The sequence below is a fragment of the Pristis pectinata genome, chromosome 4 (genome assembly GCF_009764475.1).
Source record: "Pristis pectinata isolate sPriPec2 chromosome 4, sPriPec2.1.pri, whole genome shotgun sequence".
Lineage (NCBI taxonomy): Eukaryota > Metazoa > Chordata > Chondrichthyes > Rhinopristiformes > Pristidae > Pristis > Pristis pectinata.
In genome coordinates, this window is record NC_067408.1 from 87,825,102 (window position 1) to 87,842,614 (window position 17,513).

General features: G+C 38.2%; 1 protein-coding gene across 1 annotated transcript in view; it reads left to right on the top strand.

The window, feature by feature from the left end:
- usp9 (ubiquitin specific peptidase 9) overlaps positions 1-17,513 on the top strand; it is a 196,747-nt gene that overhangs the window by 75,635 nt on the left and 103,599 nt on the right. Inside the window, 12 exon segments of the mRNA XM_052015032.1 lie at positions 1-57; positions 1,202-1,338; positions 4,557-4,690; positions 8,480-8,567; positions 9,557-9,899; positions 15,501-15,555; positions 15,558-15,595; positions 16,080-16,110; positions 16,113-16,290; positions 17,016-17,052; positions 17,054-17,170; positions 17,172-17,261. Coding sequence (XP_051870992.1) covers positions 1-57; positions 1,202-1,338; positions 4,557-4,690; positions 8,480-8,567; positions 9,557-9,899; positions 15,501-15,555; positions 15,558-15,595; positions 16,080-16,110; positions 16,113-16,290; positions 17,016-17,052; positions 17,054-17,170; positions 17,172-17,261 — 1,305 coding nt within the window.

Consider the following 17,513-nt stretch of genomic DNA (forward strand, 5'->3'; position numbering starts at 1 on the left):
ATAATGGATCAGGCTTTGAGCGCACACATCAAAATCCTGGATTATAGTTGTTCTCAGGTAAGGGAAAGCAGCATCTTAGAAAGCATTTTCAGAAATGCTTTAAACTTTTAAAGTTTTGCATTGACTTAGTGATTGAGATATAAACAAAAATTGAATGGCTTTTTGTTCTCTTCCCCCCTCCCCCCCCCCCCCCCCCCCCCCCCCCCCCCCGAAAGGTATCTTGGCATCAAGGATTGTTATTCACTAACTTGGGACATAAATCTACTTGAATCATAACTAGGTCATCCCTAGCTATTGGCCAGCTGCTTACCTGTAAGAAAGTGGCTGTGACAGCAGGCTACCTAAACTTCCTTGGCAGAAATTAGGACTGAATATTGATGCATTGTCTTTGGAAAGACACGGTTGCAAAAGATTTGTTTGACTTTAATGAATGTATCCCCATCCTAGTAATGAATATACCATTCTACCAATGGAACAAGTTATTTGATCTTGTTGATAGCTGCAGTTAATTTTCACTTGAGTCTTTGGGCTGAGCATTGGAAAAAAAATTATCCAGGTATTCAAGTAGTGTATGCAGTAATGCATGTGGGTGTCTTATCAGAGTTTTAAGAAAAACACCTCATATGTTTTTGCTAACACTCAAAAATTGGTTAATAGGGAGCAAACACTCCTCTTCTGAAGCCAAAATAAGTATATTCCCTTATTTTCCCTTGCAACTCCTCTTGCAGTATTTTTGTTTTAAATAAATTCACCCTGGAGGTTCCTGAAGTTCCTCCTGTAAATGGTAAATTCAGAGTCTTTACTAGCATGATAAAATATCCAAGTGACCAGAAATGACATTCAAAAACTAGCTTTGTAAAATAAATGATTAGCGCATACTTTACTATATATTGTTGGTGTCAATAAGATAACCCAGTTATGTTCCATTTGTTTTGGGCAAGAAATGAAAACAGTTGCTGCAAAGCGAGCTGTAGACTTGGTTTTCATTCCATTCATTTAACCTTTTACTTTGTTTTAAGATGGATGAAAGGTCACTTGGCAGTTCATTGTTGATGCTTCACATATGCAGTTTTATTCCCTGGTTTCAAAATAAAGCACTTGTATTTTTATGGGGATTTGGTTTTCAGTGCTTATTGATGGAGATTAGTTTAACTTTTGGCAATATTTATAAAATTACTAATGTAAGTTGCTATTGAAATAGGATCGGGACACCCAAAAGATTCAGTGGATAGATCGTTTTGTGGAGGAACTCCGTACAAATGACAAATGGGTCATTCCTGCTTTGAAGCAAATTAGGGAAATCTGTAGTTTATTTGGAGAAGCACCACAAAATTTAAGGTAAGAATAAAGACTGATCAGAATTTGTTGTGGGCAGGCTCTGATGCAGCAAGCTCACTCAGAGTATTAATATTTTGTACATAACATATTCCATTATTTGAAAAAGTTGTCTTTTGATTTTGTTCATGATAAATACCTTAATAATTTCACATTTAAAAACTACAGCATTTATTTTATATGGTGCCCAATAGAAATTGAGATTATTTAGGTCCTTCAGACTTCCATTGATATTTATATATCGAGTTAGTTGCTACTTTTATGTGCGGCGGCTGCACGCGGACTTAAAAAGCACTCTCGGGAGTTAATCTACTAGTGTGGATTTAAGTAAACAGCAAGATGGAAGATCTTGAGCGGAGTAGTGAATAAATAAAAGATGTAACTTTACCTGTTGTGTCAGTATGGATGCAGTATGAAATGTAAGTTTGATTTTAAAAAGTTGTAGTTCTGGATTGCTGATGTGCATTTTATAAGCCTAAATTCATTGGGACAAGTTTTCTGTTGATAGAAGCCTGGGTATGCCAGCAGATAAGCCTGTAACTGGGCAATTCCCATGTGCAGGCTGATGCACAACCACCTACTTGGTACACCATCAGCCCCAAAATACCTGCACTGTGCCGATGTGCTTGTCATGATATTTAACAGAGCAGTGCATATTTCTGCAGATTTTCCAGCTGTCAGGATTGAAATTCTGCCTACTGAGAATACAAGTATAGCAGTTACTTAAATTGCATGGGGGAAATTGACTGCCAGAAAATTTTTTAAATTACTTTTAAATGCTTTTGTCTTGGTTTTTTGATGCTTTAATGCGTTCATATTTTTAATAGGTCCAGAATGTTTTTAAATGTGTAATTGTCAAAGATGTTTGCAAACATTCAATGACATTGATAGCTTTGGCAGCTTGGAAGCCTGGGTGCAGAGTTTCACCCAGGTGTTCTGTTAGTGCAGCCAGCCACTTAAGCTGGAGAGACTCTGCTCTGCACCAGGCTTTGCCAGTTCACCCCCAGCAAAGACAAACTTCAGGACTAGGCTGGAAGAAACAATACAAATCATATCGTTCCATTTATCAGCATGCCACCAATTATCCTTTATACTAGGTCAGACTGTTCGAGGGATTTCTTTGCACAGGCTCTAACCCCTTGGTGTGAAATGGCAGAGAAACCTTGATCTGTGAAGTTTCCCCACAGAGCTTGTGAGGTGGCTGTGCTATTCTTCAGCATAGCCCTCAGCATGTAGTACTAGGCCACAATGTGTGCCAATCTGCAGCATTCAGTCGTGGATACCTGCTTGCACTAGCATCCTGGTATCACCTTGAAGCACATTAAAATCTCTAACATTATTGTTATGAGCCTCATTTTTCAGGTAGCTGTTTCTTATTTTCAGCCTACCTCTCCCTCTCCCACTACTCTCATCAGTAATGTTCTTAATTTTACCATGCACAACGTTCGATTTCCCAGACCTCTGTGATTGAATGAACATTTAATTTCCTGTATCTGTGTCATTTAAGGGAGTTTTTTGTTGCATACTTACTGAACGTCTTGTCATTGATTTGTCATTGAGGATGTAATCTGAGAGTGTAGCATCTGGTTCAAAAGAACTCAAGATGGTGTTAACGTAATGTTAACACTCGTAGTTCTCTTATTTTTTGAGTTTATTTGTTTGTACATTCAACCCCAAAGAGATACGTGTGCCTAATATAGGCTGGAACATCTGTGTGGTGCTAAAGGAGTGCCATCTTTTGGGTAAGATTTTAAGGCAAATCTGTTATCTTGTAACACATTTTGCATCCATACAACTTCATTACAGCAAAGCAGGTTGGTTCTCCAGGCAGCCTGGCCAACAATTATCTTTAAACAACATCTAAAACAGATGATTTGATCATTTGTTTCATTGTTATTTATGGGATCTTGCTATGGACAAATTGGATGAACACACAATATCTAAAGGGTACTAACTTTATATGGAGTCTTGTTTAGTCCATAGCTCACAGTGTGGTTATGGTATCTGTTTTATATTTTAAGAAGTGATAGAACTGGGGAAAGCTCAAAAATAATTCGCATGAATGATCACTGGAAAGCTCAGCAGGAATGGTTGAATTGGTTGCATTTCTTGCCTCTAGAAAATGGAAAGCCGAAGGGGTGCCTCAGTAGAGTGAAAGTACAAAATATTGGAGGAAGTTTGTTAGCATGGATTTGAAAACTAGCTGTCACATAGAAAATAGTGAGAATAAATGGGTCCTTTTCAGTCTGCAAGGATGTAACTAGTAGAGTAGCCCACGGATCAGTTCTTGGCCCTTGGTTGTTTCCTATTTACTTGGAGGAGGGAACAAAATTTAACTTTTTATAGATTGCCGATGATACAAAAAAAGTTGGGAGAGCATGCTGTGATGAGAACATTGTGATTCTGCAGCAGAAGTTAGATTGAGTGATTGGGCAAAAACCTGCAAATTGAGTTCAATCTTGGGAAGCCATGCACTTGGATCAGAGAGATCAAAAGGCAGATTATTATCTAAATGGAGAGAGACTGCAAATGAGTGAAGTTCAGAGGAATCTCATACATGAATCACAAAAGTCAGCAGGCAAGTTCAATAAGCAGTTCAGAAGGCAATTGGCATTGTGGCTTTAATTGTGAAGTGGTTGGAGTTTAAGATCAGGGAAATTTGCAGGTTGCTGGTGAGTCCATACCCTGGAATACTATGCACAGTTTTGGTCCCCTTACCTAAAAATGGATATAGCAGCATTGGCGGCAGCTCAAAGGTGATTGACCAGGCTAATCCCTGGGATGCGAGGATTGTCCTACTGAGTGAGACTAAATATCTTGGTCTTATATTCCTTGGCATTTAGAAGAATGAGGGGTCACCTTATTCGATCATTTAAGACCATGTAAGGGGGCTTGACGGTGTATTGGGATGTTTTCACTGGTCTGAGAGTTGAAAACAAGGGGACGTAATTACAATATAAGGGGATGGTCATTTAAAACTGAGGTGCATAGAAATTGCTTCTGAGGGTAATGAATCTCTGGAACTTTTTGTGTGTGCTACCTTTTGGGATTTGACCCAAATTTTATATGCTGTAAAGGTAAATTTCTGTTACCTGAAAGGCCATACTGCGGGGATCACCTGTGTATATGTATTGGAAATGACTTTATTGTCCAATATCATAGTGGATTGATTTTTGAGTACTATCCAGTGGTGTTGATTAACTTGTGCACTTTCTTTTTAGTCAGACCCAAAGAAGTCCTCATGTGTTCTATCGGCATGATTTGATTAACCAGCTTCAACATAATCATTCGTTGGTCACCTTGGTAGCTGAAAACCTCTCTGCATATATGGAGAACATACGCCAGTTTCACAAAGGTAAAGAAGATATTGTGTTTCCTGGAAAATAAAGTGTTAAATACAAAATCTTACTTTTAAGTGCTCACTTAAATCCAGTTTGCTGTGAAGAATTGGATTCCCGTATCAAAAATTTGGTGTTAATTTGATGTATATAATGGAGTGTTAATTTGGGTGAAGTTTTGAAAGTTCTAGAAGGGCCAATAGAAAAACTAAGATACAGAATTCCACATTTACAAAAGTGAACAATGTGAGTAGACTAGATTACTTTGTGTCCAACTGGAGATGGACTGTTAAGTTTGGAGTCCAGAAACCTGCTACATTGCAATCTGAGCTGCAAATACTTTGGTGGGAGGAAATAGTTAAGAACTTGAACAAGGGATGGTGAGAAGAACAAAGCACTGTTGTCTTTTGTTTTTAATTTATCTCTGATTTAGTTTGCCGTAGAAACTGCTGGATTTGCATTTGGCAAGTGCAGAATATATAGTGGCTTCCCAGACCACCTACTTACCTGGTGCCACGTTCAAAATAATTCTGTCTTCAACATTAAATCACTCAGCTTTATGATACAATCCTAACCACCTATTTAGGCACCCTCTTTGAGTCGTTACCCTAACGGTATATAATGAGGTTTTTCTGGTCATGGTAGCAAGTGAACAAGTGTGGCAAGTGGAACAATGTCCAAAGTGGCCAATGTGAAAGGTAGTGTTATAGAGTCATATAGCAAGGGAACAGGCTCTTGGGCCCAAATCCACACTGATCTCCAAGCACTTATTTACAGTGGTCCCTTTTCATTCTCCCTACATTCCTAATAACTCCTCCCGGATTCAACCACTGACCTGCACACTGGGGGTAATTTATAGTATTCAATTAACCTACCTACCTGCACAACTTCTGAATGAGGAGAAAAATGGAGCACAGAAAGGAAACCAACTGGGTCGTGGGCTTAAAACGTGCAAACTTCACACGGTACCAAAGGTTAGGATTTTCTTATCCACATTTGATGTCGTTGTTTTAAGTCAGTATTTTGGACTCCCAGGGCTTTTCCTTTATACTGGGAAATTGATGTGTTGTCATCTCTCATGGGTCTGTGCCACCAATGTGATAGGATGCACCCCAGGTACTGTGATGAAGGTGTCTGGCATGTGATTTATGCTATGCAAATGGAAATCTTCCTATTCCCAAGAGAAATTGAATATGTTTTGTCTAATGTGTGAGCACTCTCTTGTTCCAATGCTCCGACATATTAGCCATTGTATTCCTAACAAAGGATATTGAAGCTTGGAACAAAAACAAACAGACTCAATTTTTCAACATATCACAAATGCATTGGAAGTTTTTAACATTTTAATCATGCATGTCAATGATAAAAATGCAATTTGAAAATTACGGAAGGGCTCTGCATACAGCCTTGTTTGGGTTCAAGTATTGGGGTTGGATGGAGCAGACTGCTTATGTGCAGTGAACTCTGACTTGCCACGGGATTGCTTGAGGCACCTGGGTGGCCTGTGGAAGCAATTCTGTGGTTCTCCCAGAGCCTGAGCATTGACTCTTTGCCAGAGGAATAGAGTCAGTGAATTACAGCACAGCAATGTGTGTTGCTTTTCTCCATTTGCAGTTCCAGTGAAGAGGAGTTAGGCCCAGAGCTGAGCAATAGAGAGGGCCTCTTCCCATGTTGCCATTCTGCTTGAGATAATGTTGAAAGGCAAAGACTTGTAATGCCAACACGGCTGCCGTTTGGCTCTTTCTCTTGCTATCATGTCATCTGCTGCACAGCTGAAGTTCCTGAATGGCTTTATTCTCTGTCCTTTTCCATTCTGTGAATGTTAACAGGCTGTTCAGCTAGGAAAGAAATAGTGTTCCTAGCCCAATCCTGACCTCAAGATATCAGCCCTATTCTCAGCACAACCTATTGAGGAATTCTGATCAGTATGGTCTGACTGATATCCTCTTCATTTTACAGATGACTAGTTAGAAAATCAGAGTTAAGAGCTATGGGTCAGAAATGATTCTTGGAAAAATTCAGATGGCTAAAGATAGTTATATTGCTGCTTGTCCAACTGATAACAATAGAAGATCAGTAGATGTTTGGTGAGTGGGGAGAAAGGAGGAAATTTTAATGCAGCCCTGACCACATCCATGCAGGGTGATTGGATCATACAAATGGAGACACCTCTGAAAGCCAGGTGTAATTGAATTCTCCACCTGCTTTCTGGTTGCTTGTTTTTGGGCAACTTAAATAGCGTGAGACCTGGTGAAATTGCATTCATTCTGGTTGTGCAGCTTTACTTACATCCATGAATGGACTTAACTCTCATAATTCATACGAACCTGAAACTGACCATTTCACTTCTGTCTAACTTGGTCACCTGAAACAGAGAGTGAACTCTGCATAGACTTGGACCCCTTATTACTCTTCACTTGCATACCCCATCTGTGCCAAGTTGTCAATAATTTGTTCTTTTTCCCTGGTGTGTTGAAATCCTCCAAGATTAGTACTGTTATTTGCAGCACTCTCTCCTGGATGTCACAGGATAATTACAGATTTTGTTTAATTAGCTCAATGGCAGTTACGGCTATTTGAATTAGTTTGTTTAACTTACAAAAACATACCAGTGGGCATTTTATGAAAGTTAGCAGATTAATATTGACGTGAAGCCAAAGGAGGAAGTTCATCAGTGAGGAAGGTTTTAAAGAATATATTAAAGAAGGAATCCAACTTTGTTATCTGGAAGATGAAGCATGGCAACAAATGGAATAAGTACCATGGTAGACGGGTAAGAGATGATAAATGATTGGATGAAGAGTCTTAAATCTTTGTCAGAATAGGTTAAGAATAAGATGTAAGCAAGCACAAGGATAAATTTGTGCATAATAGTGAGATTTATAAAAAAACCACATCCAGTCTTTGGTGATTACATTTTTTGTTGCCACTTTTTCATCCAGTAGCTACATAAATTTAGAAAAATATGTGAGCAATAGTCTCATTCCAGGTCATCATAATATCCAGCTTGCAGAATGGGTCCATGTACAAAAGCCATTGTCATCACTTCAGTGTTTCCTTCTGTCTATCCTGCCTGCATGCAGCACCTGCTACACTGGGAAATGTGTTTTTCTCTGGCCTGTCCCCACAAATGCTCGTCAAAGTTCTAAAAATGTGATGGATTAAAGTGTCTATGATTAGAAAGTGGAATGGAGCAAATTTGGATGTTCCATTTCAGGAGACTCTTGTTCTGTGAAACCACAGAGTGTAGCACACAGCTCTAGGGGCTTCTCAAGTTCCTTGTAGCTCTGATTTGAAAATATTTGATTGGGACCATTCAAGTACAGACTATTTCTCTTGATGAGAGAGACTTTTAAAAAGGGTGATTGAGGTAATTGTCAAGGTGGGAAGAGGTGTGAAGATGAAACAGGAGGGAGCTGCTATTGCATTGTTTTAGTTAAGATCCATTAATAAACTGATGGAATTTGTGTCTCTGTGAAAGTGTTTGCAAATATCAGTATCTAATTGTATATGGTGGAAATAAAATGTGTTTTCTCATGTGTGGTTCCAGGGTGTTGGTCTGATCCTCACTGCAAATAAGTTGCGAATGTGTCATTATATATAGTGATGACCAATCCCAGTGCAGTGATCCTGAGAGAGAGATTTTCTGTTAATTGTTGTTAAAATGTTAGCAAAATTTTGCTTAAACATGTGTTGGCATTTATATGAATTGGAATAGATGGTGGTAAATTCTCCTGTGACATTTCTTTTTCGTTGAGATTCCAGTGAATTTCCTGTGCATTAATGGAGAATTGTACATCTTGCAGAGAACCCAGAGTATGATCCACAAACAGTACGGTCAGGAAGCCGCTATAGTCATGTACAAGAAGTTCAAGAAAGACTTAATTTCTTAAGGTGAGTTAGCTTGTACATGAAAATGTAAGAATTGACTTCGGTAAAATAAGCAAAATGGTCACGCTTTCTTGCTGTTAATTCACATGGGATTGTACTGTAGCTGGAAAAAAAGGAAAAATTACAAACAGAAAAAATACCTTGTCATATCTTCAAACTACATAACTTTTTTTGGTGTTGCAACGTGGGAAAAATTGTATCTATTTTGTTATGTGGAAGAGAATCAGCCCTTCATTGTACAAAGGAGGCTTAGCAAAATCTGTATTCTGTTACAAAAGTAAATAATTCTGAGGATGGGAAAAAAAATGAAACAAAGTATGTTTCATCAAGTCTGAGCTCATACTTGGAAGGTGGGATCAAAACCCATGTAGATAAATCTGAATCATAAACAAAAGGACATCCCACATATTAGATGGGTCCATTATTCCATAAGCATATCCATGATCTGAGAACTCTGAAAATGAAGAGGATTATTGTTTGAAAACAAAGCTATTTCTTGTGCATGGCTAGCCACTTCCTTGGGTTGAAGTATTATGTATTTGGAGAATTTATTAGCCTTACAATGGTATTATGTTCCTTCTATTAGGGAAAAACAGATTTGTTGGAAGAACATTACCTTCATGTGACACTGTTCTTGAGCTAACAGGATCAAATTTTTGTCATCGCAGTTTAGAGTATCCATGTGCAGCTGGGGTTCATGATGGTCCTAGGCCCCTGATGGTTGAGCTAATTTTTACTTTTTGTGTTGTACTGAATAAAGGTAAGTTAAGTGGAATGGACAAAAAAAGGTGGAAAAAGAAAATCAGCATGAAATGTTTTGAAGGGTTTTTCAAAGTTGTGAATTGTAGGGAAGGGAAGCCAAACCTGTACAATTCTAAAGGTGTATTTCATAGTGCTGAGGCATTCAAAGTTATTAACTGTAATCTTGACCAATGACAGTATGTGACTTTTGGACACCAGTGGATAATAAGAAAATTTGTTTTGTTGCTTAGATTTTTATTGAAGGATGGCCAGTTATGGTTGTGTGCTCCTCAAGCCAAGCAGATCTGGAAGTGTTTGGCTGAGAATGCTGTCTACCTTTGTGATCGTGAAGCATGTTTCAAGTGGTTTTCAAAGCTAATGGGAGATGAGCCTGACTTAGACCCAGATATTAACAAGGACTTCTTTGAAAATAATGTGCTACAACTGGATCCTTCTCTCTTGACGGAAAATGGAATGAAGTGCTTTGAACGGTTTTTCAAAGCGGTGAATTGTCGAGAAGGAAAGCTTGTAGCAAAACGCCGTGCTTATATGATGGATGATCTTGAGTTAATTGGACTGGAATATCTATGGAGGGTAAGGACAGAGACTGATTTCACTTTATTTTGATTAATTGGTGGTATTTTTAATTGTTATAACTATTTATGATTACTGGTATATTGACAAGGATGCTGTTTTGCCTTAAATGGTATCGATAAACACACTTCAAGTGTTTTGTTTCTAGTAAGCTTTTAAAGAAAAGTGTGAGCAGGGAAAAAGTGTGAAGTGTGGACAAGTAATGACTAATGTAGGTAATTGAGGAATTTTGCAAAAGAAATTGTATAAACTGTTGATAAAAGTTTTAAAATTGGAAATTTCTATTAAGCTAAAATAGAAAATCAAATTGAAATACGAAAGAATGCTGCATCCAAAGAAAAATCACAATTAGGAAAGAATGCTCAGTATAAATGTTTAATCTAAATTGAAGCTTAAAGGGTTGTTACTGCAACTCTGCTCAAAGTTTGAAGTTGACTGTGCAAGTGTTTATTTTATGTTAAGGTTTAAAAATTTATTTTATTGGCTAAAGTTGAAGGTGAAAACAATTCCTCCACATCCCTTCTTTGAAGGTTTACTATAGATTAGATTGGTTTCTACATTGGACAGTGTTTAGGCACCAGTGTAATAATACATTGCTGTGTGTTACTATTATATATAATCCAAGTGTCCAGCAACTGTTCAGGAAAAGGTATGGTCTGGTTAAATGCTCTGTACAAATATCTTGTTAGATGTACGCCTCTCATGTCAGCCATTGTTCTTTGTTGGTCACTAAGTTTGTAAAGTATTATATACTGCTTTCAGTTGGAACGGCCTGCTGATTTCATTATTTGCTGGAGGTGTTGTCACTAGGTTCTTCTAGAGAATTTTCTGCAATGCACATAGTTTTGTTGCTGTGAGCAATGGTAGGTGTTCCTTTCACAAAAACTTCACCAACCATACTCCAAAGTTCATTTCAATTGTGTCAGCTCGTGTATCATCCCCAACTTTATTACAATGCTCTTGATTTTGAATTAATTCATTTCCCTCCAGTCAAATTTCCCAAATACTACTACCGACTCCATTTTCTTCTGTATTTTCCCCAGAATAAACTCCAGCAATCTCTCCACTCCCCACTCTCAAAATGGAGATCTAATGAGAATCAAAATTTCATACATCTTTGACACAGTGATAATGATTGACAGTCCAGCGGATGTGCCCACGACCATATTTGAGAGAGCTGGGGTGCAGAGCTAAGGCATCTCTTGGTGTCATACATAACATTTTAGATAAGAGGTTTCTGATGTCCTGGCACATAAGCCATTACTCTAGACAACTTCATTCTCATCTGTTTTGGCCTCTGATCCATGGCTGTTGCACTTGTCTGCTGTGGATGGCTTTCCCAACTGTTGAATTCCACAGATATTCTCAATATATTATTAAATTATTCCCTTATCGATGTTCCTGGTAGAGTATCGATGCATCTCTTAAGTGTTAATGTACACCAATGATTTGTTAGCCATCTATTTGTGTATCCAACTCTGGTCTGGTGCGCTTGTCGCTTTGGGTTTCACACAGCACCCTATAATGTCTCATGATCCTGTCATGTAAGATAAGATGTATCTTTATTAGTCACATGTACATCGAAACACAGTGAAATGAATCTTTTGCGTAGTGTTCTGGTGGCAGCCCGCAAGTGTCGCCACGCTTCCAGCACCAACAAAGCATGCCCGCAACTTCCTAACCCTTTGGTACGCCTTTGGAAAGTGGGAGGAAGCTGGAGCACCCAGAGGAAACCCACGCAGACACGGGGAGAACGTACAAACTCCTTACAGACAGTGGCTGGAATTGAACCCGGGTCGCTGGCACTGTAAAACGTTACGCTAACCACTACACTCCCGTGCCTGCCGTTAGCTGTTTGTCCAAATAATGAATTGATATTTACATAGAGATGTATTTTAAAAGCAAGGTTCTGCTAGCTGTAATTCCTGTCTTGTGCTTCCAGTAGTATTTGCATTAAATGTCTAGATAAACAAGTTTACATGATTTTAGTATACAGGATACTGATCTGAAAGTTAGGGCCCATGGGATCCAGGACAAATTGGCAAACTGGATACAAAATTGGCTCAGCAATAGGAGACAGAGGGTTGTTTTAGTGATGGGATAACTGTTACTAGTCGTATTCCTCAGGGATTGCTGCTGGAATCTTTGCTGTTTGTAATGTAGGTGAATGATTTGGATGTGGATGTAGGAGGCATGATCAGCATGTTCACAGATGACACAAAGATTGGTGGAGTACTGGATAGTAAGGAGGGCAGTTTTAGGCTACAGGATGATATTGATGTGATGGTGAAATGGAATGATAAATGACAGATGAAGTTCAGTCTAGATAAATATGAGGTGATGCGTTTTGAGAGTACTAATGAAGCTAGGACAAACAACATGAATGGTAGAGCCTTGGGGAGCATTGATGAACAGAGGAACTTTGTGGAGTACAAATCCAGAAATGCTTGAAGGCAGCCGTGCAAGTAGACGATGTGGTTAGGAAGGTGTATGGTGTACTGGCCTTTGTTAGTTGGGGCAGTGAATACGAAAGTAGGGAGGTTATGCTCTAACTTAATAAAACTTTGGTTAGGCCTCAACTGAAGTACTGCATGTATTTCTGGATGTTGCCTGGGATGGACCATTTAATTTGAGGAGAGACTGAAGAAGCTATGTCTGTTTTCTCTGGAGCAGAGGTAGTTAAAGGTGGGGGGGGGAGGGGAGATATGTATGAGGTATATAAAATTGAGGGGAATAGATCCTGCAGAAAACTTCCCCATATCTAATGTAGACAAAAAAAGAAGACATAGATTTAGGCTAAGGGGGAAGAGATTCAGAGGAGACATGAGGGAGACCTTTTTCACTCAGAATGGTGAGTACCTGGAATGCACTGGCAGAGAGTGATAAAGGTTGTGGTCGCTGACAGCATTTTAAGTCTCTAGATGAGCACTTGAAATCGTTTGGTATAGATGGGCTCAGTGCTGGGAAGTGGGATTAATGCTCACTGGTTGGCATGGCTATGGTGGGCCAAATAGCCTCTTTCCATGCTGAATGTCTCTATAGTAACCCATGTATTTTTTGGTGGCAGGTGGTGTTTGTTGTTAGTGTAATAGATTAACATGAATAGAAATTGGCTAACAACAGAAAACAAAGTTGGAATAAATGGTGTTTTATAAGTTTGTCAAGCTGCTAATGGTGGAATGCCACACATGATCATTGAAACTCAGGCAAAACTGCAGATGCTGGAAATTGGAAATAATGGAAAATGCTGGAAACTCAACAGGTGCAATTGATCTGTTGAGTGTTTCTAGCATTTTATTTTTGTATTCCATGTGGACCAACACAACAGAGACTACAGCTGCAATCTAAATTAATGACATAGATGAAGAGACGAAGTATGTTATAGCCAAGCTTGCTGCTGATAACAAAGATGGGTGGGAGAGCAGCTATGAAGTATACAATCTGCAAAGGAATGTAGTTAGATTAAGCAAGTGGACAGAAATTTTGCAGATGGAGTGCAATTCGGGCAAATTATTGGGGATGATACACAAGAGGATAGGAAAATGCTAAATATTCAAATCAAAAGACTACTGAATGCTGCTGCACAGAAGGATCCCTGTATAAGGAGCATAAAATTAGCATGCAAATCCAGCAAGTGTTTGAGAAGGGCAAATTGAATATTGCCCTTTGTTTGAATGCAGATGGCATACAAACATAGAGAAAGTCATGCTGTAACTGTGCAAATCACATCCATAATGCTGTGTACAGCTTTGGTTTCCAATCTTGGATGAGAGGCATTAAAGAAAATATTTGGTTGATTCTTGGGATGAAGGTTTCTCATTTGAGCTAAGTTTGAACTTATTTTCCAGAGACTTTTCTAGAATGAGGGGTGATCATATTGAACGAAAACAATATACTGAGGGGGCTGACAGAGTACATGCTGGGAGGATGTTTCTCAGTGTGGGACTATGGAGAACTAGGTGCATAGTTTTAAGAATAAAGTGTTGCTTGTTTGGGGTGGAGATAAGGAAAGTTTTTTTAAGGATGGTGAAGCTTTCGAATTCTTTACCTTGTGTATCAGTGGAGGCTGAATAGGTCAAAACAGATGGAGTTTTTGGCATTGTTTTTCAGTCTCAAAGGTGTGTTCACCAATACACACTGATTTTCTGGAGAACAAGCAGTAAGTAGAGATGAAGCCAAGATCAGATCACCCATGATCTTATTGAATAGCAGAGCAGGTTTGAAAGGTCACAGGCCTTCAGTTATCCTACTTATTATGTTAATCTTAATAAGTGGAGCCAGCATTTAGGAAAGCAAATTTAGAGTTTGGAGTACAAAAGTAAGGAAGCCTTTGCAACAGTTTACTCGGCTTCAGCAAGTCCAAGCCTGGGCTATAGTTTTTTGTCTCTCTATTTGAGGATGAACTTGTAGATTGTGCACTACTGATTGACCATATGGATGCCTAAGATGAGGGCTTGATCTCTGAGATATTGAGTTGGATGGTTTTGTACTCTCTGCAATTTAGAAGAATGAGTGGCGATGTCATTGAGACTCAATATGATTGGCAGGTGAGATACTGAGAGGCTTATCTCTGGTTGAAGTATTTTTTTTTACCATGCTTCACAGCCTCTGGATAAGGGTGGGTTATTTCCAGCAATTTTAATTAGAAGGCTGTGGATGTTAGTCAATAGGTTCAATCCTGATGGGTGGTTAGATTTTTGGGCACTTAAGAGAATTGAGGGAGATGAGAATTGGGCAAGAAAGAAGAGGAAGAGGATCAGCCATCATCCTCAATAACAGAACAGGGTTGAGCTTTGTTGGTTATGCCTGTACATTTTTTTTTTCCCCTCAAGTGGAGCTATTTTGTTTTGCAGCTTGTATCCCGTTTAAGTCATAGGACTATGGTGCCAATGTTGGACCCATTAAAGAGATGATTCACCCCCCTAATTCAGGGGTGAACATTTTCACTAATGCTCTGTGGAGATGATAAGAATGAGAATTATTGAAACATGGAAGCTACTTAAGAGGCTTGACAGGGTTCATGCTGAGAGAATGTTCCTCCCCGTTGGACAAGCCAGATCATGGCCTAGTTTCAGAATATTGTTTGCAGTTGAAAAATAGGTTGAAAATCTAAGTTCTTCTGCTAACAAAAGGTTGATTCTGCTATGTTATTGCTGACATTGAACAGCATCTGATACACTTCACTGCATTGTGTAACTCACAGAAAAGGATAAATCAGTGTAAGTCATGATGTTATATATCTGTTTTCAGTGTATTGGTGAACACACCTTTGAGGACTAAAAAAAACAATATGAAGTTGCAAGATCTGAAGTCAACCCTGATTAGACAAGGTTCCCCTTTATATTCAATGCCCTTAGTTGAGCTGGGTACAAATAATTTTTCCTATTCAGTTCTTCATTTGGATAGGTATTGTTCATGTCCAATGATTAAACTTCATAACAACTATTGGAATGGTGACAACAGAGGAAAATGAAAGTGCCAAATGGATGAAACTTCTAAGTTTGTAGCTGTGTATGGAGAATCTTTCTGAGTTTGTCTAAACTTAAAAAATCTTAATTTTTGCTTAAGATTTCTCACTTCATTATTTCCTGTCCTCAATAGGTTGTAATTCAAGGAAGTGATGACATTGCCAGTCGAGCAATAGAATCTGCTGAAAGAAATACACAAATCTTGGGCCGAGGTTGCAGGTTAATCAAGTAGGTGTTTTAACTTGGAATTTATCAATATGAAACTGATTTTACTCTTGATTAAAATGCATTATGTTAAGTCAAACTATTGAATTTTTATATGTTGATATTTTCACTTCAGGTTTAGTACTTGAGGTATTATAGCTTCTGTACTCCATTAAAATTTAGAACATTCTGAAAATAATTTGATAAAGTCTCAACTCTTTGAGGACATTAAAGAAATCTGGATGTGCACTTGTGTCTTAATCTGATCCAGTGATGATCATGCCGAGCAAATAACATTGTAGGTGGACTTCTATAGTACTGCAAAATTGGGAATTCTTATGATCAAACTTATGTATGTTTAGCTTGTAATAATGAAATTGGGATGAATGGAGATGGGAGAGCAAGCTGGGGAAAGAAAAAAATGGAAGTTATTGTTGTAGTCAGTTGAAGCTAGTAAACATCATGTCTATTTGTAATGACTCTCTTGTCCCAATATTCACACAACTAGGTTGAGATTCATGAAGACTTCATTCAGTCGTGTTTGATCGATTGAAGGCTTCCTATGACACGTTGTGTGTCCTGGATGGTGATAAAGACAGTATTAATTGTGCAAGACAGGAGGCAATACGGATGGTACGTGTCTTGACAGTACTGCGCGAGTACATAAATGAATGTGACAGTGACTACCATGAAGAGCGAACAATCCTACCCATGTCAAGGTATGTATATTTGAAGGTCTGCTTTCAAGTTATGATAAAGTTAAATTATGTTCTGACATCAACTAAAGTACTAGCGTTTTTGTTTCCCTGTATATTCTATCTTAATGTTTTTAAAGTTGTGTTTGGGACTATCACACTGAATCTGTTAAACTTTGTCCGTATTAAAATCATTTATACTGAAGTTATGTAAATTCATAATTCATGTTGCACAAAGTAGTTTTAGGTGATACTATAGCTGAAAACAGTATCAGCAGTGCATGTCAGTTGATTTATTTTTCCATTTTTATTGAATCTTTGAGGAACTTTTCCCTTGTAAATTTTATCTTGTCTGTGGATCTGCTCTTCGTAGACTAGTCTCTTAAATGTGAGCAGGTTAGCTAGAAAAATGTGCTTGATAAACTTTTTTCAATTGACAATAGTTGTAAAGAAAGCTCAAGCTCTTTCCCCATTCTGAATCAGAAGACCTTTTGGTTTCTAAAAGGCAACTTCACTTTAGTTTTGTAGTGTAATTAAATAGATCTTGTGATCTAACTTGTCATCACAGATCAGTAAATTGCATCTATTCTGAAATATGGCCATAGTTTACTTGAACAATATGATACTCTAAGATGGTTAATTTGTAATGTCTAAGATGGTTAATTTGTAATGTTTATTGAGACTTTAGATTTCCCACCATTTGGAATTGCTGGGGATCATGAAGCTATTTCTTTTTTTTTTAAAAACAGAGCTTTTCGTGGGAAGCATGTGTCACTGGTTGTACGGTTTTCCAAATCAAGGACGTCAAGTAGAAGATTTGGATATTTGGTCTCACACAAATGACACCATTGGGTCTGTTAGGCGCTGCATCCTCAGTAGAATAAAAGCCAATAGTGCACATACAAAAGGTTGAACTGTTTATTGGTGGTGAACTTGTAGATCCTGCTGATGATAGGAAATTGATTGGACAGTTAAACCTTAAAGATAAACAGTAAGTACGTTGTTGAAATATATATTTATAATCATATATTAAAGTCAGTCAAAGCTTGACTGAAACAGCCCATTCGTGGTTCCATTTGTGCCCTGTAGGCAGTCATGTGCTATCTTTTTACACTTCATAACTACTTGTCAGATAAGATCAATATTTATAGAATGTTCCTCCATTTGTTTCTTTCGAGGAAATTAATGTGACCAAAATTATGATCTATTGACTTTATACAAAAGAGGAAGTTGCTTGTAAGACAGTA